The sequence below is a fragment of the Ursus maritimus genome, unplaced genomic scaffold, assembly GCF_017311325.1.
Source record: "Ursus maritimus isolate PB19 unplaced genomic scaffold, ASM1731132v1 scaffold_13, whole genome shotgun sequence".
NCBI classification, from domain to species: Eukaryota; Metazoa; Chordata; class Mammalia; order Carnivora; family Ursidae; genus Ursus; species Ursus maritimus.
In genome coordinates, this window is record NW_024423675.1 from 1,810,953 (window position 1) to 1,833,663 (window position 22,711).

General features: G+C 35.1%; 1 protein-coding gene across 1 annotated transcript; it reads left to right on the top strand.

Annotated features, from left to right (window-relative positions):
* Positions 1–33: 33 nt before the first annotated feature.
* On the top strand, positions 34–20,427 carry SPACA1 (sperm acrosome associated 1). Its single transcript, XM_008687761.2, has 7 exons — positions 34–253; positions 5,533–5,589; positions 12,130–12,231; positions 12,947–13,053; positions 13,717–13,852; positions 19,626–19,746; positions 20,271–20,427. Exons 1-7 carry the CDS (start codon positions 34–36, stop codon positions 20,425–20,427), a joined length of 900 nt encoding a protein of 299 aa, XP_008685983.2.
* The last annotated feature ends 2,284 nt before the right edge of the window (positions 20,428–22,711 follow it).

Below are 22,711 nucleotides of genomic sequence, written 5' to 3' on the forward strand. Positions count from 1 at the left end.
CTGCGCCTTGGTCGGCCGTCGGGGCCGAGAACCATGAGCCCCGGGGGCGCGGGCTGCTCCAACGGGCTGCTGCTGACGGTCGGCTGGCTGCTCCTGGCGGGCCTCCAGTCCGCGTGTGGGACGAACGTCACCGCCGCCCAGGATCCCGGCTTGGCCCATGAGGGCGAGGGCGAGGGCGAGAATGAGGGCGAGGAGGAGGCCGAGAGCGAGAGCGAGGCTGAGAACGAAGCCCAGTCTGTGCCTGAGGAGGATGGTGAGGGCGGGAGGCTCCTTGACGTGGGCCAGTTGAGGGTAAAGCCCTGCCCTCCGAGGACAATGAGAATTATTAACCCTGTTAACATCTGTAGAGCTCGCTTGCAAACAGCCTCGAATTTATACTTTTTTTCATATGCCTAATGGCTTTGAAGAGAATGTGCTAATTCTCCAAGGCCATAGCAAGAAAAACAAATAAGCACGTACATAGGAGTTGTTACCGAATTACTGTTAAATATTGCTCTGGACAAGAAAAGAGATGCCCTCCCCCCACTTTTTTTTTTTTTTTTTTTTTTTTTTTTTTTTTAGGGGTAGGAGTCCGGGAGTAACCTCTCACCAATGGGAATTATTTTGACTCCTTGCAGTTACATGTTTTTCTTTCCCATTGTAGGTTTGTTGTTTTGTTTTGTTTTGTTTTTAAGTTCCAAATTGCTTGAGGTCTTACTCCTTTCCACATTTGCTTTTTAGGTTGGAATTCAAAAGAATTAAGAATGCCCCTCACTGTGACACATCTTAGACCAAAATGCTGACAAAACTGCCCAGAAGCCCCATGTCCGCTTCATGCAGCTCTACCTTGAGCATCTCTGTAGCGTGGTGGTGTAATATTTGTACATTCAACTTCCATCCACAGAGGAATGGTGGAAAACACCTATCAAGGGATCCAACTAGTGGTTTTGTTGGATACCTGTTAACCAAGGGAGAATGAGTCTGTGCTTGGTCCATAAATTTGCCTTATTCTGCTGGCTCATTAAGCAATAAAACCTGACAAGCTATTATACATGTTATATTGGTTAGTAACTCACATGCTGGTAGGTAGAAGGCCAGTTGCTGGTTTGCAGCCATCTAAAGGAGAAATGATTCCCTTTCTCTATAAATGATCCAGCCAAGAGTCTTTTAATGTCCTTGGCAATCTCCTGTCTCCTGTACATGTAGAATAGATGCTGTATTTATCTGCCTTTCTTTTATTTCCTGATGACAGATAGTGACCTTAAGCGATGGAGAGAAATTAAGTATCTGAGGTTAATGGTGGGATGGAGGTTTGCATTGCCTTCATAACATTGCATTACAGGGAACTTGGAGAGGTCCCTGACTTTGGAAATGTGAAAGAGACTAGACAAAATATGTTCTAAAATTTAATAACTGTTGCTTCACAGTTTTAAAAGTAATTGAATTAATTTTAGTATTAAACTGTTCAAAGGATAGTTCTACCTGTAAAATGCTAAATAGAATTTAAGCTAAACCCAGGCAATCAAGTTATAATGCCTTAGATACAAATTAAAATGTGAGCAAGTTACTTATTCTCTCACGGTCTCAGTTTCCTCATCCTTGAACTTTAGGGAGTCTGTGTATTTTTTGGAATTTTATTTGTACGATTTCATGCATAGTTGCTTTTTCCTTGGCACAGTGAGAATTCAGAACTGTAAACAATTGGAGGTGTCTAAGATTGGAAAATTTCCAGAGCCATTATTAAAATTTGACAAAGCCCCTTACCCTCAGTGGACCAGTAAAAACATTCATCACTATTTGCTATCCAATGGCCTTTTTTTTTTAATTTAAAGCATTTTACAAGTAATTTACAAAAGTAAGAATAAGGGTTACTGAAAACAACTAATTTGAAATTTTAATAAGAGTGTAAATATGGAAAACTCCAAACTTTTATTCCATATTTCCTGGTTTTGAAGATGTATATATCCCAAATGGGAAAGATACTTCGAATGCAACTAAATGCTCACTAACCATTAGGCATGAGTCTGGATTGTATCCATCTTTTAAGTACTGATTCCAGATTTCAAGTACATCTCTAATAGATTCTAGTTTATTACTTTGTGCATTGTCAAAACACAATACTTTTGAAAACTGTGAAGCCACATATTTTGTTAATGAGAAGACTACCATGTTATTTGTTCCATAATTGCAAAATGCTTTCATTTTAGGTTTATAAACACCAATCAGAATGATTGGTCCAATTAATTTTATTCATTTCTACATCATCTATTTTCTTTTTAGTCACCTTTGAATACATACCTGCCATCATGATCTTTCCATTTACAAACCTGTTATCAAGTAAATTTTGGTGGATAAACAGCTTTAAAAAAGAAAGAATGTTGTCCACATCTTTTTAGCAAAGCAGTATGGTCCAGCTTCTTTTCACAAAACATTTCAGGATCAAGTCCTTCCTGTTGAAAGACTAACTGGATGAGAATACCATATATCCTTTTCATCCTTAGAAATGTAATATTAATTCATTGATTCTTGAGTTAGAGAAAATTCATCTAGGATATTCATCTAAGTTATCGTCATCTCTCACTCATTTTGCTTATGCAATCAGTTTCACCATCATCAGCATCTAAGGTGCTGCTGTCTATGTTCATCTTCTGATTCATCCAACAATTGTGGAATTTTTTCTCTGTCAATTTTCTTCTCTTTACCTTTAATGGACCAAAAAGAAAAGATAAAAAAAAAAAAGAAAAATTAAAAAATCTCAAACTGTGTCCAATGCAAGCTGAAAATAGACTACCAGAAAGGTGCCTCTAGAGTTCTTTTATATTTTCCTGAAAGATGATGCAATACTTGAGGGAAAGAAATAAGAAAACAAAGGATGATATAATAGCTATGATTTATTTTACAATTGATCATCCTTGTAGGCAGTTCCAAACTTTCTTCCATTTCATTATCTTAGTCTTTTTCTAAAAACACATAGCTGGGAATAATCAATAAGAAATAATAAAATCCATCATTGTAGATGATGAAATAACAAAATGTTTAAAAATATAGGAAAAATTACTAAAATATTATGTTAGATTTACTTATACTCCTCCATACCTTTTTTGCCATTTATATACTCATACCTTTTATAAATCTAAGGGTATACCTATACCTAGACCCTTAGATTTATAGTTATCCTATACCCATATCCTTCCTTAAATTTGTAAAAGGGACCAACAATAGATCTACATAATAATTGCAAAATAAAATGAGTTTCATTTCTTAAAATAAGTTTTATCCTATATAAATATAACTGTATTTTCTCTTTTTCTTTGGAACACCTCTAAGAAAGAATAAAAGTTATGAAATATCAACCTTATATGTCAACTCTTACAAAAGAAATTCAAAAATTAAAATTGGACTCTGATAGTATATACCAACAGTTAAAGTGTACTGTCCAGAATTGAAAAGAACATTCCAGGATCTGGCCAGAACAAAAAAGAGTAGGATCGTTATCTGCATCATTGTGGATGACAGTGGTTTTATCAGTAAAGTCTAAAACCAAGCAGATTTCTGGGATGGCCTCAGCACAGTCTTGACTGCTATTGAACTTACTATTGAAATCTTCACTCATTTTCACCTGTTCTATCAAATTAAGACAGCTTATCATATTTTGGGGACAGTTACTTTTCAGCTCTATGTGCAAGACTTACTTCTCTAAGGTTTCATTTTGTTAGTCTTATGTAATATTCCATCATGGCATTTTTAGAGCCAGATTTATCTTCAAACATATTTGCTATCCTTTCTAGTTTTTCAGAATCTCTGGATTCAGTCAGCATGATACCAATATTTTCCAGGTCATTAATGAAAATATTAAACAGGACAGAGTCCTGTGACATAATTTCTTACACATTGATACCAACCAATTAGTTAGCATCAGTGGATATTACTGTTTAATGAGTTACACATAAAAGTTTACTGACAATCAGACCATATTTTTCCTTTCTACTCAGGTAAATTTTGACAAATAACACACTGAAGTCCAGATACATGTAATTTCTCTGACCCATCATTATAGGATTCCCATAAAAAATGGAAGTCGTTGAATGACCTAATGGGCACTCAAAGCCAAAAAGGACTTTAGAGATCATCTTATTAACTCCAATCTTTTTCTGAAATTAGGAGAACTTAAGTAACTTTCTCAAAGTAGCATAGGTAGTGAATAGTAGGGCTGATTGATTAATTGATTAATAATATTTTAATGGTTTCTGGAAAGAGGTCATATTTAAAAGTTTAAAAGTATTAACTCATTCTCCTACCTGTGTTTTTTATGTTCAAGATTTGGCTTTTAATTTATATCTCATAATGTGCCAGCACAAAGTATCCAAGCATTTCAAGCAAAAACATCAATTCAAAATTGATCATGATAGTCCAAATAATTTAACAAAGTCAATATTGATTTACTTAACATATATACATCAAGAGCATACTCTGTATTCAGGGAACTGTATTTGGTGCTTGTAAGTGTGGAATAGCAATGTTTATGAAGGTATTCTCTTACAGTAATCAGAACACGAAAAAAATGTGATGTGCACTGAGTGTGAATGAAGTTATGATATCTTAAGCATGTTTATAGCACTAAATAAGTTACAGAAGGTTTTCACATATATTATTTAATTTTTAAAAATACTCTCATTTAATTCTTAATCAAATAAGATAGGTTCTCCCTTCCAAATTTTTGCAGAAGAGCTAACTAGGTCTGACAGTTTACGTAATTTGCTCAAACTCAGCTGATTAGTTGTAGAAGCAGCAATTTGGACTCCAGTTCCATTGTACTTTCCCATGTAATATTGTTAAGTTAGGATACAATGCTTAAAAAAATTCTAACACCTCATGTAATATTTTTTATATTGAGATATGAGTCCTCATCTGCTACGAAGAATTGGTTATATCCTATAGCTGGTGGAAACAATGCCAAACTTCAGAACAATTAGAAACAGAGAAACATGATTTAAAATCAACAATATTTAACTACTCAAATATATGTATATTCCTAAATCATCCTGCTAAATAAATTCTCGGGAATAATTTATCATCTTAACCTAAGAATGCATAGAACCATTCTACAACATAATTTTAATGAACATTTGGTATAAAGACTTATTTTTGGATGTAAATGATGCACTCAAATTTTTTTGAAAAATAGAGAATAGAAAAAAATTGAGCCCCGCAATTGGCAGACTTTTGTTTTGTTTTTCTGACCTATAAAACTTTAACTCACCATGTATTGAGCTGATGAAAAAAATTATTTTTAATTTATGTAAAAGTTTAAATATAGACCTTTGCAAGGTATTTCCTAATTTAATCCATTTCTTTAAAAGTTTAGGCTTCTTTTGATTTAAGCAATAGTAGAAGATGGACTAGGAATGACATTGCTTTTCTGATTTAATAAAACTTAAAAACTATCTGCTTCCCGTATGATAAGTGCTTGTATCCCTCATCCTCAAGTAAGAGTTTTTCCCTTTGAGAAGTTTTCATATGATTAAATAATGTATCTTTGCACTTTATGTTTAGTTTCAAATACGACAGTAGTCAAAGAAGTAGAATTTGGGATGTGCACCGTTACATGTGGTAAGTAGCATAGAGCAGATAAATCAACAATATTGTATTTGGGGGGAAGGAAAGGTAAAAACAGGCAATTTTTATTTGTAATTTGTGTACTTTCATTTATCTCTCAAACTATAATTTACACACAAAACTCAAAAGGTAAGATATTTTCAGTGCATAACCTCTTAAGTCTTATTTTAAGCCAGCTCCATATATATATATATATGTATATGTATATATATTTGGCATAAATTGCCTTCACCAAGTAAAACTTTATCTCACAGATGTTCAGAAGATGAAAGATGTGATGCATCTAACAGATGTCTTCCCACACACTGTGTGGCAAATCAACAAATTTGCCTATTTGTAATAGTCTATTCTAAATTCTACGTTTCTTCAATTCATATGTTATGTCTTGGAGAAAAGAGGTATTAGCTTTGGGGGGAAGATAATATTCAAAAACTATTACTTCCTTGTATCATTCCATGAACAGAAATTGGACACAAAATCCCTTACACGGGGGTGAGATTAAGGCTGCATATACTATAATAGACCAGTGTTTCTCAAACTTAAGTGTTCACCCTAAGCGCCTGCAGGGCTTGTTAAAACGCAGACTGCTGGACCTACCCCAGAGTTACTAACTCACTGGGCCTTTGGAGGAGCCTAAGAATTTGTATTTCTAAACAAGTTCACAAATAAAGCTGATGCTGCTGGTTAGAAGACCATCTTTTGACAACCACTATAGACTAGCATGCTGATAAGACAGTAGATAATTCACAATAAAATTAAGTTTATTCTAAATAGAACTGCCTGGAAAAAAAAAGGCTAGTGAAGGGAGGGAAAGAGAAAAACCAAATGGTAAGAAGACAGAAAATCCATGCAGACCTATAGCAGAATGATTTTTTTAAAAAATTACACTTGAATTATTTATAATTGAGTTAACGTATTTTTATTGTGGCAAAACAAACCTAACATAAAATTTACTACTTTAACCATTTTTAAATGTACAACTAGGTGACATTAAACATGTTCACATTGTTGTGCAGCCATTACCACCATCAATCTCCAGAACTTTTTCGTTAGCCTGAAGTGAAAACTCCGTACCCATTAAACACAACTCTCTGCTCTCCCCTCCCCACAGCCCCTGACAATCACTGTTCTACTTTCTGTCCCTTAAGATAATTTTAAGCCCATGTTTTACTTTAACTTCTTAGTGCGTCAGAGTCACAAATCAGAGGAATACATATAATAAACTTGTGAATATTCATTTGTAATTTACATCTTTCTTTTGCTGCCTTGAGAAATTTCACAGGTAGAGAATTATTTTTATGGCAATTCTAGTAATTTTTGTTGTATTATTCTATTATTTAAAGATGTGTTTCAGAAATTACATATTTATTCATTCATCACATGATTTTTTGAATTTTGCCTACTATGTGCCAGGCACTGTTATAAGTGCTAGAACAAAGCAGAAGAAACTCCTTGCCTTCAAGGGGTGTATATAGGGGCAAAGAAAAAAATAATATTAAAACTGGTCTCATAGAACAAGTTTGGAAGTTTTTCTATTTTTTGAAACAGCTTCAGTAGAATAGGTATTATTTATTCTTTAAACGTTTGGTAGAATTCCCTTGGGAAGCCATCTGGCCCTGGACTCTTATTTTTTGGGAGGTTTTTGATTACTACTTCAGTTTGCTTGCTGGTTATGGTCTGTTCAGATTGTCTGTTTCTTCCTGTTTCAGTCTTGGTAGTTTACAAGTTTCCAGGAATGCGTCCATTTCTTCGAGATTGCTTACTTTGTTGCATATAGTTGCTGGTAATAATTTCTAATAATTGTTTCTATTTCCTTGGTGTTAGTCATGATCTCTCCCCTTTCATTCATGATTTTATTAATTTGGGTCCTTCCCCTTTTCTTTTGGAAAAGTCTGGACAGAGGTTTATTGATCTTATTAATTCTTTCAAAGAACCAGATTCTAGTTTTGTTGATCTGTTCTACTGTTTTTCTGATTTCTATTTCTTTGATTTCTGCTCTAATCTTTATTATTTCTCTTCTCCTGCTTGGTTTAGGCCTTATTTGATGTTCTTTCTCCAGGTCCTTTAGATGTAAGTTTAGCTTGTGCATTTGGGATTTTTCTAATTTTTTGAGAGAGGCTTGGCTGGCTATGTATTTCCCTCTTAGGACCACCTTTGCAGTATCCCATAGGTTTTGGACTGACGTGTTTTCATTCACATTAGTTTCAATGAATTGTTTAAGTTGTTCTTTAATTTCCTGGTTGACCCAATCATTCTTTAGCAGTATGCTTTTTAACTCCCAAGTGTTTGCGTTCCTTCCAAAAAGGATTATTCACCATGAGCAGGTAGGATTTATTCCTGGCATGCAAGGGTGGTTCAACATTTGGAAATCAATCAACGTGATAGAGCACATTAAGAAAGGAAAGACAAGAACCATATGATCCTCTCAATTGATGCAGAAAAACCATTTAACAAAGTACAGCATCCTTTCCTGATTAAAACTCTTCAAAGTATAGGGATAGAGGGAACATACTTCAATACCATAAAAGCCATTTATGAAAAGCCCACAGTGAATATCATTCTCAATGGGGACAACTGAGAGCTTTTCCCTTAAGGTCAGGAACACAATAGGGATGCCCGCTCTTACCATTATTGTTCAGCATAGTACTAGAAGTCTTAGCCTCAGCAATCAGACAACAAAAAGAAATAAAAGGCATTCAAACTGGCAAAGAAGAAGTCTAACTCTCTCTTTGCAGATGACATGATACTTTATGTGGAAAACCCAAAAGACTCCACTCCCAAGTTACTAGAGCTCATACAGCAATTCAACAATGTGGCAAGATACAAAATCAATGCACAGAAATCAGTTGCATTTTATACACTAACAATGTAACTGAAGAAAGAGAAATAAACGAATTGATTCCATTTACAATAGCACCAAAAACCATAAGATACCTAGGAATAAACCTAACCTAAGAGGTAAGGGATCTATATTCTAGAAACTACAGAACACTTATGAAAGAAATGGAGGATGACACAAAGAGATGGAAAAACATTCCATGCTCATGGATTGGAAGAATAAACATTGTTAAAATGTCTGTGCTGCCCAGAGCAATCTACTTTTAATGCAATCCCTATCAAAATACCATTGACATTTTTTACAGAGCTGGAACAAATCTAAAATTTGTACAAAACTAGAAAAGACCCTGAATTACCAGGTTATTGTTAAAAAAGAAAACCAAAGCTGAGGGCATCACAATTCTGGACTTCACACTCTATTACAAAGCTATAATCATCAAGACAGCATGGTATTGGCACAAAAACAGTCACATAGATTGATGGAACAGAATAGAGAGCCCAGAAATGGACCCTCAACTCTATGGTCAACTAATCTTCAACAAAGCAGGAAAGAATGTCCAATGGAAAAAAAGAGTCTCTTCAATAAATGGTACTGGGAAAACTGGATAGCCACATGCAGAAGAATGTAACTGGACCATTCTCTTACACCATACACAAAGATAAAACTCAAAATGGATGAAAGACCTGAATGTGAGACAGGAATCCATCAAAATCCTAGAGGAGAGCATAGGCAGTAACCTCTTCAACATTGGCCACAGCAACTTCTTTGAAGACATGTCTCTAAAGACAAGGAAAACAAAGCAAAAATGAGCTTTTGGGACTTCACCAAGATAAAACCTTTTGCATAGCAAAGGAAACAGTCAATAAAACTAAGAGGCAACCCAGGAATGGGGAAGATATTTGCAAATGACATTTCAGATAAAGGACTGGTATCCAAGATCTATAAAGAACTTATCAAACGCAACACCCCAAAAACAAATAATCTAGTCAAGAAATGGGCAGAAGACATGAACAGACACTTCTCCAAAGAAGACATACAAATGGCTAATAGACACATGAAAAAATGTTCAACATCATTAGCCATCAGGGAAATACAAATAAAAACCACAATGAGATACCACCTTACATCAGTAAGAATGGCACAAATTAACAAGACAGGAAACAACAAATGTGGGCAAGGATGTGGAGAAAGGAGAACCCTTTTACACTGTTGGTGGGAATGCAAGCTGATGCAGCCACTCTGGAAAATGAGATGGAGATTCCTCAAGAAGTATAGAGCTATCCTATGACTTAGCAATTGCACTAGTGGGTATTTACACCAAAGATACAGATTAGTGAAAAGAAAGGGCACATGCACCCTGATGTTCATAGCAGCAAGGTCCACAATAGCTAAACTGTGGAAGGAGCTCAGATGTCTTTCAACAGATGAATGGATAAAGAAGATGTGGTTTGTATATACAATGGAATATTACTCAGCCATCGGGAAGGATGAATACCTACCATTTGCATTGACATGGAGAAAACTGGAAGGGATTGTGCTAAGTGAAATAAGTCAAGCAGAGAAAGACAATTATCATATGGTTTCACTCATATGTGGAACATAAGGAATAGCACAGAGGACCACAGGGGAAGGGAGGGAAAACTGAATGGGAAGAAATCAGAGAGGGAGACAAACCATGAGAGACACTTGACTCTGAGAAACAAACTGAGGGTTACAGAAGGGAGGTGGGTGGGGGGATGGAGTAAGCAGGTGATAGGTATTAGGGAGGGCATGTGTTGTGATGAGCACTGGGTGTTATACGCAACTGATAAATCATTGAACACTACCTCAAAAACTAATGATGTACTTGCTGTATGTTGGCTAACTGAACATAATAAAAACAAAAACATAATATTAAAACATGTAATATGTCAGGTGGTGATAAATTCTAAGGAGAAAGATACCTTAAAAGGCAACATTTTACATCTAAAATATTTTAAAATACTTACAAATATTTTCAGTTTATAACAACGATTTAGAGGAACAAAAGCACTTTGGTGAAAATTGTATTGAACTCTCAAAACGATATTTTAGCAGTCAAAAAGTTTTCATTTTCTGGAATACCCAGGCAGATTTTTAGTGTTACTTCGACTTACAGAAAATCTCACACCTATACACATCATCACAATGAACTGTATTTGGCCAAATAAATTCATAAATAAAGTTGCTTGGAAAATATTTATGCATTTCAGAAGAAGGCTGTGCATCTAGAGAGGTACCTTTTATAAATCCAACAGAGCTCTACTGCAGCCATTCTTAGGCATCTCTTTTAATCAAAAGAGATCTTTCTTCAAAAAGTACACTTACGATGAACACTGAGTAATATATAGAATTGCTGAATCAATATATCACACACCTGAAGCTAGTATAACACTGTATGTTAACTATGCTGGAATTAAAATTGAGAAATTAAAATGAAAAGAGATATTTCCTCTTCCAACCTTTCATCTCCTTATCGCATGTAGAGTCCTCTCCCTTGCTACTCAAAGTTTGGTCCACAGACCAGCTGCATCAGCATCGCCTGGGAGCTTGTTAGAAATGCAGAATCTCAGAACCTACTCCAGACCTACTGAATCAGAATTTACCTCTTAATAAGATTTCCAGGTGATTGTATGCACTCTAAAGTTTGAGAAGCACTGTTTTAAGTCATCTCTAGACTTCAACTCTCCCTTGCTGTTGAGAATGGCTTTATGATTAACATCTTCAGGGACTGAAAGAGGGAATCTGGTAGACAAGGAAATCAAGAGGGACTGTTCCTTAGCCTGTGGCTACACAGTCTTATCACAGGTCACTTACCATAGGACATGTTTCACATGATGGAACATTTTATCATGTTCCTCAATTCTGGTGATGAAAAGCAAACCTAATGGAGGTCTGAGATCTGTTAGTAAAGACTTGATTTCTTTTTGTAAAAAAGTGCGGTAAATCTCAAGAGAGTGTCTTGTTAGAAATTGAGATTTGGTCATTAATAGTTTGTCCTCCTATATTTAATACAGAGAATTTACTAATCTAAATATTAAAAAGCATCATTTATGTTTTAAAATGTGATTTTTGGAATGTCCTCCAGAGCTCCAAAACCACTTCTAAAACTTCCATGGCCAGACAAATTTGGGAGACCCTGTGTCCTACTATATTTCATCAAATCTAAGACTTTTGTCAGCTATGAGAAGCATATGTTATGCACCTCTATAAAGGAAAAATGCTGCCAATTTGGCACATGCTGTCAATTTTAAGATAAATTCTGATTTCAAAGATGTTAAAATGTAAAAATTTTACATCTTAGATCTATGAAACTTTACACACAATAGCTCATTAATTTACTATCATGTTAAAAAAAAAGTTCCAACAAAATTCTGTAATAAAGAGGAGACTTTTAATTTTATTTAATGTATAATTTTCAGATGTGTATAATTTTGGAATCCTTTTTTCTTATGTTAACAACTAGAGGAACTAGTGTTTATGTAACTCACTTTGGGAAATGCTATTTTATGAAATAATTCAAAATGAGGGGCATAAAAATATTCTAACCGTTATCACTCTGAATTTAGGAATTTAACTTCTGAAATTAGGAGAAAAGCCTCAAAAAAGACCTAGATGGAAAAGTAAAGAAAGTGGAATGAATTTTTCTTAACGTTTGCTGATTTCTTTTACCAAAGGTGTTGGTATTAGAGAAGTTATACTAACAAATGGATGCCCTGGAGGTGAATCCAAGTGTATTGTACGCGTGGAAGAATGTCGTGGACCAGTAGATTGTGGCTGTGAGTTGAACTCTGTATTGGAGGGAGATGGAGGGGAAGAGTTTACTCTGGGGAAATAGGCTTAACCTCAAGTTGCCATGGGTGGAAGGAATTGATCAATTGATATACTGAAAGGAAATTATAATAAAACTTAAAATTCCACTTCTCTAGACAGTTATAGCTCCGAGTACCTTTCTGCCTTTGCTTTACATTTGTCTAAAATTTAACATATATTCTCCATAATACACTGGAAACTTATTACACTCAGGGTCTGTGGTCAAGGCTGTCCTATAGTGAAACACTTTTGACACTTTGGTAATGACAATTTATCAGTAAATTGGCAAACTTTAAATTGGAAACTTTGAAAACTGTTCTATATCATATTACACTACTTTGAGATTTCATCATCTCTAGTGGGGGTTCTCTAACCAGTAAATTGAAAGTCACTAGCAGATCTCAAAGTTTAATCTAAAACATCACTAAATTGATTGCCCTTGCTATTTATTCTGCTGAAGGAACACACAGCTATGGTATTTCCCAGCTGCTTCTTTGGTGACTTTACATTGCATCCATTACTCCTCTCTGCTCTTCTACTCTCATACCCTCAATAATAATTTTGAGAACTTCCAACATATAATTGATTTTAAAACCGAAACTGGCTCTTAAAAGTAGCCTTTGTATAAAGCTATTTATAATGCCTAATGGTATCAATGTATTTAATTTTTCATATTTTTAGGGGGTAGACCAGTTTCAGAAAGTCTTGAAAGTGTTAGACTGGCATGTATTCATACATCTCCTGTAAATCGTTTCAAATATATTTGGAAACTTCTAAGGCCAGACCAAGTAAGTAATAAACATATGTAATGTGGTGCTTTCTATGAGTGATAAAATTTGTTTCCCAGGGCTTGGCGGCTATCAGAAAACTCTCTTTAGAAGCAGTTTGCATAAATGTGAAGTTAAAAATCTTACAACTTTGTCATTATTGAGATTTTAATTGAATTGAATTTTAATGCAATAATAATTACATTATTAAGTGGAGCTAAAACTTTACATATGTCTTGGGGTCAGCTATTATCAGAACTTAAAAACATCCCTTTTATATAAAGTAATCTATTTTGGAAGCAAAGCTTTCATTTGTATGTATGGGAATTGTATGATGGTAATAGTAGCTAACATTAATGGAGGACTTATTAAATATCAGACATACATCAAGCGCTACAGTTTCTTTCTCCCACATAACAATCTATAAGGTAATCCTTATCATTATACCCACTTTACAGATAAGCAACTGAGAAGCATAGAGTACCTTGTCCTGGGTCACACAGGCAAAAGTGGTAGGGTTAGAACTTGATGTCTGGATTGTCTGACTCTAAAATCCATGTGCATAATTTATTATTGTCCTAGACTGAGAGACAATGACTATTATTTTGTTATGGGAAATAAATTGTTTCCTGATCTTAAATTTACATGAAGAATGTTGGTACTTTTTGTTTTCCTTTTAAATAGCAACCCATTATCCTTGCAAATGATTCAGCAGTCCTGGAAGTACGCAGGGAAGTTCATCCCTTGGTTTTTGAGTGTATCACCTTGGATAATAATGAAATAATAGCATCTGTTAAATTCACAGTCTATACAACAAGTGGTAAGTGCCCAGTAATGTTTCGGTTTGCTTATATCAAACTTTAAAAAGCATCAAAATCATCTGGAGGGCTCATTGAAACAGATTGAAAGCCCCACTCCCAGAGTTTCTAATTCAGTAGATCTAGGGTGGGGCCGACATAATAGTTTGCATTTCTTTTTTTTTCCCTATTTAAACTTTATTTCTTGTCTTTTTTTATACATAAAGATTTATTTTTTTTATTATGGTATGTTAGTCATCATACAGTACAATATTAGTTTTCGATGTAGTGTTCCATGATTCATTGTTTGCCTATAACACCCAGTGCACCATGCAATATATGCCCTCCTTAATACCCATCACCACGCCAACCCTAAGATTGTTTCCCAGAGTCCATAGTCTCTTGTGGTTAATAGTTTGCATTTCTAACAAGTTCCCAGGTGTTGCTGGTTCGGAGACAACCTTTAGAAAACCACTGGTTTGTATCATTTAGACTTCCTACAAGGTAGTGCTAATTTCTTTTTCACAAAATAGAGTCAGATGTGTTTCACTTTGGGAAACGGTGCATTCCTGAAGCATCGCCAAAGAACAGTCCTCTAACTCGAATTACATGCTCTTACTTCTATCACAAAAGTGAAAATGGATACCGGAATCCTCATGTGTGCTTATAAATTTTTTGATACGATAAAATAATAAAATTAAGAAACAGTATGTCAAAGCATGTTTCTTCAAAAATTATTCATTTGAAGAAAATATTTTTTGATGAAATAATACTGCAGTCCTTAATATATGTCACAAAAGACAAATCTTGTCCTGAATGTAATTTTACATGTTAGAAACTGTGCTCTGGGAAACAAACCGAGGGCTTCAGAGGGGAGGGGGGTGGGGGATTGGGATAGGCCGGTGATGGATATTAAGGAGGGCATGTATTGCATGGTACACTGGGTGTTATACGCAAATAATGAATTATGGAACATTGCATCAAAAACTAGGGATATACTGTATGGTGACTAATATAACAAAATAAAAATTATAAAAAAAAAGAAACTGTGCTTCCCTTGCAAAATAGATCCATGTGCATGTCCTTTCAGTTTAGACTATGATGTCTAATATATCCAATTATTTTTTTGTTCATTTTGCTCTTAACCATTTTATTATGGTTGTCATTATTGTTGAGGATATGAGGGGGTTTGGTCACAAGTTCTTTTGAGAAACCAATCAAGGCTCTGGAGGCTTTTCCCAGAAAAATACCCGCATAAACAAATATGCCAAAAGCTACCTGATATTTTAAGAGAATTCATGGATTCTTTCTCTCAATCCCAAGTAAAGTAAAGAACTTATGCTATAGTTTAGAGATACCATACAGCATAACACTGTTTATTAAAATGGAAATAAGCTAAAGTGTTTCAGGGATGACTTTTAAAAATAAACTATAAGTTTCTTTAATGTCTTTACTGTCTTTAAAAAAAAACATTTATGGTGAAAGCTAATAATCTGACTCTAATGCTGAGATATCAAGTGTTATTAAAAGGATAATTTCAATAAACTGCTAAAAAAGGCAAGAAAGGAACAAACCTCATGAAACTAAAAAATAGCTCATTGAGTACTAGTTCAGGGTATTAAAAGTTTTGGGGGACCATTCTCAGGTTTCGTCCCCACAGCCTAGTCCTTGTTAGGACCATAGCTCTTCCTGTGATTAGAAATCTTTTTTAAAATTTTTATTTTATTTTATTTAAATTCAGTTAATTAATATATAGTGTATTATTAGTCTCAGAGGTAGTGTTGAGTGATGCATCAGTTGTATATAACACCCGGTGCTCATTACATCACATGGCTCCTTAATGCCCATCACCCAGTTACTCCCTTCCTGCCACCCCCGCCCCTCCAGCAACCCTTAGTTTGTTTCAGAAGTCAATATGCACTTGATAGTGTGTAAGCTAAGGGCTAGAACACAGATCCTGAAATGTTAGCCCTTAAGTGAGACAAAGTTGATGTCTCTCTTGTAGCAGTCCAAGGCTGGCGGGTTAGCTCTGCCTTCTCAGTACATGATCTGGTTAAATGACAAAATGTTTTTAGAACACTTTGGTATCAATTAGTTTCTTTTAAAAATAACAATTGGGAATACTACTGTGACAAACCCTTTTGGCTGTTTGGATATCAAACAAATATTTTGTCTATAAATGTCAACACAATATGGCACCAGCTTGAACAATACACAAGTGAAATATCTTTAGGGTAAATATGGTTTAGTTAATGAAAATTTCCCATCCATCCCCTATACATCAGATTTTTCACTTCCACAATAGTTGTCTTTATAGTTAGGCATTGTTATGGATTGAATTGTGTCTCCCTTCTCAAGTTCTAACTCCCAGAACCTCAGAATGTGACTGTGTTTGGAAACAGGATCACTGCAGATGTAATTTGTTCAGTTAAGATAAGGTCATACATACTAGAATAGAGTGGGCCTTTAATTCACTATGACTGGTGTCCTTATAAGAGGGAAATTTGGACACAAATACAGAATGAGAGAGAAGAGAAAGTCATGTGAAGACACAAAGACACACAGGGAGCAGATAGCCATGTGAAAACAGAGGCAGAGATTGGAGTTACATTGCCATAAGCCAGGGAACATCTGGGGCCACCAGAAATAGGAAGAAGAAAGGAAGGACCGCCCCCAGAGGCTTTGGAGCGAGCATGGCCTTACCAATACCTTGCATTCAGACTTTCAGCCTCTAGAACCATGAGACAATAAATTTGTTGTTTTTAAGTTATCCAGTTTGTGGTACTCTGTTATCATGGCCCTAGAAAACGAATGCAAACATAAGCTTAGTTTTTCTAAGAAGTGAGAACATCAAAATTTAGTGTATTTTTCATTAAGAAATTTCAATAGGAAATGCAGCCTATTTTTTTAGATATAAAAGTAATCTAGATATAAAAATAATCCTTGCAAGAAGACTACCCTTGAAATAAAGTAAAATCTTTATACCTCTCACTCTTTATCCTCTCTTGGCTAGTATTGCAGGGTAGTGCATAAATGGAAAGGAATTTGGCATTTCTTCTTCTCAGGTTTTAATCCTAAAAGGTGTCTTTCATTTGAGCTTTAAAAATCTCACTGCTTCTGTAAATCTAAAATTATCAAAAACAAAAAGATTTTTAAAAATCCAACAGTGTTGGAATATAATTAAGATGTGATTTCTCCGTCACACTTGGAACTATTTAGAGTTTACGTCACTGGAATTACTAAGGAAAATGAAAAATTGTACTCCATGGTGTTTAAAGAGTAGGACGAAAATCCAGACAGATAAGCAGTTGAGATTGCCCATACAGGAAAGTACTTCTGATAGAGTGGTACTTACAAAAATTAAAATACTACAATATACAAAATATAGTTGCACAAATCATTAAACGGCCCTGAACATTGGTTTACTTATCTGTGTAATTCAGTAGTTGCACGTGGTGATCTCTCTGTCCTTTTCCACACAAATTCTTTATGATCTTATGATTTGGGGGACTGGGAAGAACCACAAAAAGCTATATAATTGGTAAAGTAAGTAATATTTGATGTAAATTGGCTTTTCACCAATTTACAATGTAGCAATGTTATAATACATACAGTAGACTGGCTTTGTCTCTTTGATCGTCTTGTTTGCAGGAAGAGCAGAAAGGTATGAGAGAGAATGTCTAATTTAAAAGTGTGGTGCGGATATTTGCATAAAAAATAAACTTCAAACCGTACCTCACAACATATGTAAAAATGAGAGAGATGTCATAATCCTAAATGTAAAAACTAAAAAGAGCTTTAAAATGGAAACATAGGAGAAAATCTGAATGATTACTGGAGTAGGCAAGGGTATCTTAGTTATGACTCAGAAAACAATCACCATAAAAGGGAACATTGATAAATCAGCCTTCATCAAAATTAAAAACTTTAGCTCATTAAAATAAATCATTAGAAAAATGAATAGGCAAGCCAAAACCTGAGAGAAAATAATTCACAAAACATGTATAACCAGTAAAATCAGTTTGGGCAAAGATCTTTTTTTTTTTTAATCTGTGTAGCTGTATCTAGTATGAATGCATAATTTGTTGACATTTTTTAAATATTAAATACAATTTTTGGATATCACCACACCTGACTTCCCATTCTTTTTTTAAAATTTTTATTATGTTATGTTAGTCATCATACAGTACATCATTTATTTTTGATGTAGTGTTCCATGATTCATTGTTTGCATATAACACCCAGGGCTTCATGCAATTTGTGCCCTCCTTAATACCCATCACTGGCCTATCCCAATCCCCCCTTCCCCTCCCCTCTGAAGCCCTCAGTTTGTTTCCCAGAGTCCATAGTCTCTCGTGGTTCATTCCCCCTTCTTCCCCCCCCCCTTCATTCTTCCCTTCCTTCTACTGATCTCCCTGCTATTTCTTATGTTCCATAAATGAGAGAAATCATATGATAATTGTCTTTCTCTGCTTGACTTATTTCACTTAGCATAATCTCCTCCAGTCCCATCCATGTTGCTGCAAATGTTGGGTAATCATTCTTTCTGATGGCTATTATTCCATTGTATAATATGGACCACATCTTCTTTATCCATTCGTCTGTTGAAGGGCATCTGGGCTCCTTCCACAGTTTAGCTATTGTGGACAATGCTGCTATGAACATTGGAGTGCATATGGCCCTTCTCTTCACTACGTCTGTATCTTTGGGGTAAATACCTAGTAATGCAATTGCTGGGTCATAGGGTAGCTCTGTTTTTAACTTTTTGAGGGACATCCACACTGTTTTCCAGAGTGGCTGTACCAACTTGCATTCCCACCGACAGTGTAAGAGGGTTCAGTTGGGGCAAAGATCTTAACAGTTTCTTGGAAAATTAAGTGTACCTCTACCTTATGACCTAGCAGTTCCACTCTTAGGTATTTATCCAAGAGAAGTGAAAATGTATGTTTGCAGATGACCTGCATAAAAATATTCATAACAGTTTATTTATAATAGCTTAAAGCTGCAGCAGCCTAGATGTCCCATCAGTAGAAGAATGAATAAACAAATTGGAATACTAGTCATTAACAAAAAGGAAAAACTATTGTTACATGCAACAGTATGGGTGAATTTTTTAAAACAGGCTGAGTAAAAAAGCCTCACATGAAGGAATACATAGTGTATGTTTCCATTCCTATAAAGTTCTAAAGTAGGCAGAACTAATCTGTGGTGGAAAAGAAAATCAGTAGAGTAGCTGCCTCTGGAGGATGGGTCAGGAATTAGCTGTGAGGGGCTCAAGGGAGTTGATGGGTTATAGCAATATTCTGTGTCTTCATAGGGTTTGAATTATATATGTGTGTTTGCATTTGTCAAAACTAAATAAATGTACATTTAATATCTTTGTGCAATTCATTGTAAATTTTACCTCAAAATAAAAAATATAAACAAGTATTGAACTTGTTTGATATGCCTGTTGAAGATTTTTATGGGAAGTGTGCAAACATTAGCAATTTATGTTGAAATGCATTGAAAAAATAAGATGGATCAATGAATTTGTAGAAGGATGGAGAAATGGATAGTAAAATGTTGATGGTAGTATCTAGCTGGTGGGAATACAGGATGTTCATTGTTAAATTCTTCTGACTTTTCTGCATGTTTGAAAAGGACATTTCAAAGGTCACAAGCAAGTTTACTAATAACTTTCTTTCCACTAATTCTTTGTGTTTTTTTAGAGTTGTTTTTTAGATATAGTTTCATGTAGATATATCTCTTTTTTTTCCAGTAGTAATAATCATCAGGTGTGTGTTTTTTCTCTAGAATTGCAAATGAAAAGATCAAGCCGACCAGACACTGATGCAGTCTTAGTTTTTGTGCTGACCATAGGAGTTATTATCTGTATATTCGTGATCTTTATACTGATCTTCATAATTATAAACTGGTAGGTGAAGGGCTGAGCTGAGTCATCACCCTTGCTTGATGTCCTCCTTCTCGTCCCCCCTTCTTGTTTGATGAACCCAAAGCCCTGCCCGTGATGCCTCCCATATGCGTCTTGAAACAGTCTAATACCTTGTATACCTCCTGCAACTATTCTACTTCAGGTTACCTGAGCTCACAACTTGCTTCCCGTCACAAGAGAGATTTAAAGCAATTTTTATAATTTTACATAGTAATTGCTTTAAAAAGAGTGTTTTGAATGAATATGTGTATTGTTCAGTTGTAGTTCTCACAACTCTAAAACTTGGTTAGTGTAACCTACTCTAATTCGTTTTTTAAAAGAATATTTCTAATACTTACATGAGTTTACACCCCTGGAACAGTCTGCAGACTCATCTACTATCATAAATGTAGCAGATACACCACAAACTAAAAATAGATTGTGACTAAGGAGGCACTTCTAATTATAGAAAATTAGTTTTGGTTTTCAGTTCTTGACGGGTTTTTGTTTTGTTTTTGCTTCTTCAGGGGGGCAGTCAAGTCTTTCTGGGGAGAAAAAGCCTCAACAACTGAGATACAGTCTGAGCTCAGTTCAACGAGATACAAAGATTCAACTTCTCTTGATCAATCACCAACAGAAATACCTGGAAATGAAGATGATGCTTTAAGTGAATGGAATGAATGACATATGGATGATATATAAGAAACCAAAGGAGAGGAGAGCATATCAGATTCATTACTATAAAAATAAAATATACGGTGAAATACTTTAATAAGATTGCAAGTGATTTCCCACAGTCTGAAGGTAATGTAATATGAGAAGGGGCTGTTTTAATCAGTGTATCTTTGTGATGGTATTATCGAAAATTATCTTAATTTGTTTCAACATTTGCCATTTCAGATAATTACTTGGTAACATTTATGAGAGGTACACACACACACACACACACACACACTATTCTAAACACATTTTTGATCAGTTCAGTCACTTCTAAGGTGATTTGCCTGTTTTGTCCCAAATAAGAAAAATGTAAAATAGAAGATGCCTTGCATATTAGACCTTCTCTATTCTGGGAGGACTGGGTTGAACAACTAAAACAAATCATACTTTAAGAATTCCTGCAGGGCATGTGACATACAAGGATTCACTTGTAAGACATGAAATAATAATAATAATAATAACAGCAACAACAACCACCAACACTTAGTAACTACTCCATGCCAAGAATCACACAAAGCATTTTACATTATTTTAGGTAATGTAACTATGATTGTATAAAAGAAATCTGTAAGGAGGAACTGGGGTGGAACTTGGAGATGGCTGAGTAAATGATATAAATTTAACATGCCCTGTATTTCTCACAGAAAAAAGTAAATTAAGGACTTTTGAATGTCCACTGTTAAGAACCTTCATTGTGTTTGGTATACAGATAATGACATCTCAAAGCCATTATTTCTTATTTCTGAACGTCATCACTGTCATTTTGTGCTGTGTCATTATGTGATACAGTTATGGCCAACTATCATGCCAGATACCAAGGCACTAGACAGTTTGATTTGGTGGACTTATCAGAAATTAATTTTCAGAGCTTATGATAGTAGCACAAAATAAACTTAATTTTTTATAGATGAATTCAATGACAACTTTATTGCTCTTATTACAAGATTTACCTGATGACAGCATTAACTCTGCCTATCTGTGAAGAAGACACTGTAAATGGGCATTATTGTATACATCCCTCTAGTAGCCTAGAAATAGGCTGTTTTGTGGAATTATCCAAGCTTTCTATTTTATATTTGTATTTGAGAGAAGTAATGGAGAATTGGCTGGAAAATGATTGTTACCTGTTGTGGGAATTCCACGAGAGACTTCAAAGGGAAAAGAAATTGTTTTAATAAAATCTTCCAAAATAATTGTGTTTTTTTGGTGACACCCCTCTTCCTCCTAGATAAATGTGGGGAAAAAAAAGTCAGCCTTCCTTATTTCTTATTCCAGATTAAGTATGGCATAGGTGTTGAACATTCTTGAATGGTTATTATTATCCTTATTTTTAGAACCATGAATAGCTGTGGTTTCTAATTGTATTTCAATGACCATGAATGTTCAGTCAGGTTAACAGGTTTAGTTGTCAGTGCTGTTCACTGAGTATTTCTGACCGTCTATTCTCCAGCCATATGGTCGGGTAGGGGCCATGTAACTAGTTCTGACCAATGAGTTGTGAGACAAAATTCCAAGTGTCACTTTTAGACTAGAATATTTCACTGTGAAAATATCCAGTGCTTATCTCCTCTCTGCTAGACCAACCAGCAATGCTTACGTGGTGACTTCTCACACCTTGGATCCGAGTGAGGCTCACATGGCACAGGATCTGCAGTCAACCAACAATAGATATGTAACATGAGATAGAAGAAAACCTTGGTATTTTAAGCCACTGAAGGTTAGAGATTGTTTGATACAGCAGCTTTACTAAGACTATCCTTATTGAGACATAAATGTCTTCCGAAAAAAAGTTTTCATGGTCATATGAGTTGAAGACTTCTTTAGCACAGCACTTCCCATCAATATGCTATGCACATTGTGACTCTCCAAGAAAGGGATGAAGGTGTAATATTTTTCAAATTCACTGGCGGTCTGTGGAACAAAAGTGAAAGCATACATGAATGTTAATACTATACCAACTCAGAAATGCAGTTTTGGGGAGCAGAGCTGTCCGATAAGTCTATTTACAAGGAGTTAAGACTCAGTGAACTAGTCTTTCATAATGTGTAACACACTGCATATCAGCAATATATCTTGATCAGAGTAGCACTTTCTCTCTTAGATCTATCTAGGTGTTACTCAGAACTTCCACTCGTAAAGACTTACTTTGATGGCCTTTCCTGAAGTCGTCCTATTCCCAAGAGCAGGGGCTCCTCTCTTAAGTACTATGACCACACTGCACTAGTTATAATAATCAACAAACTTTATA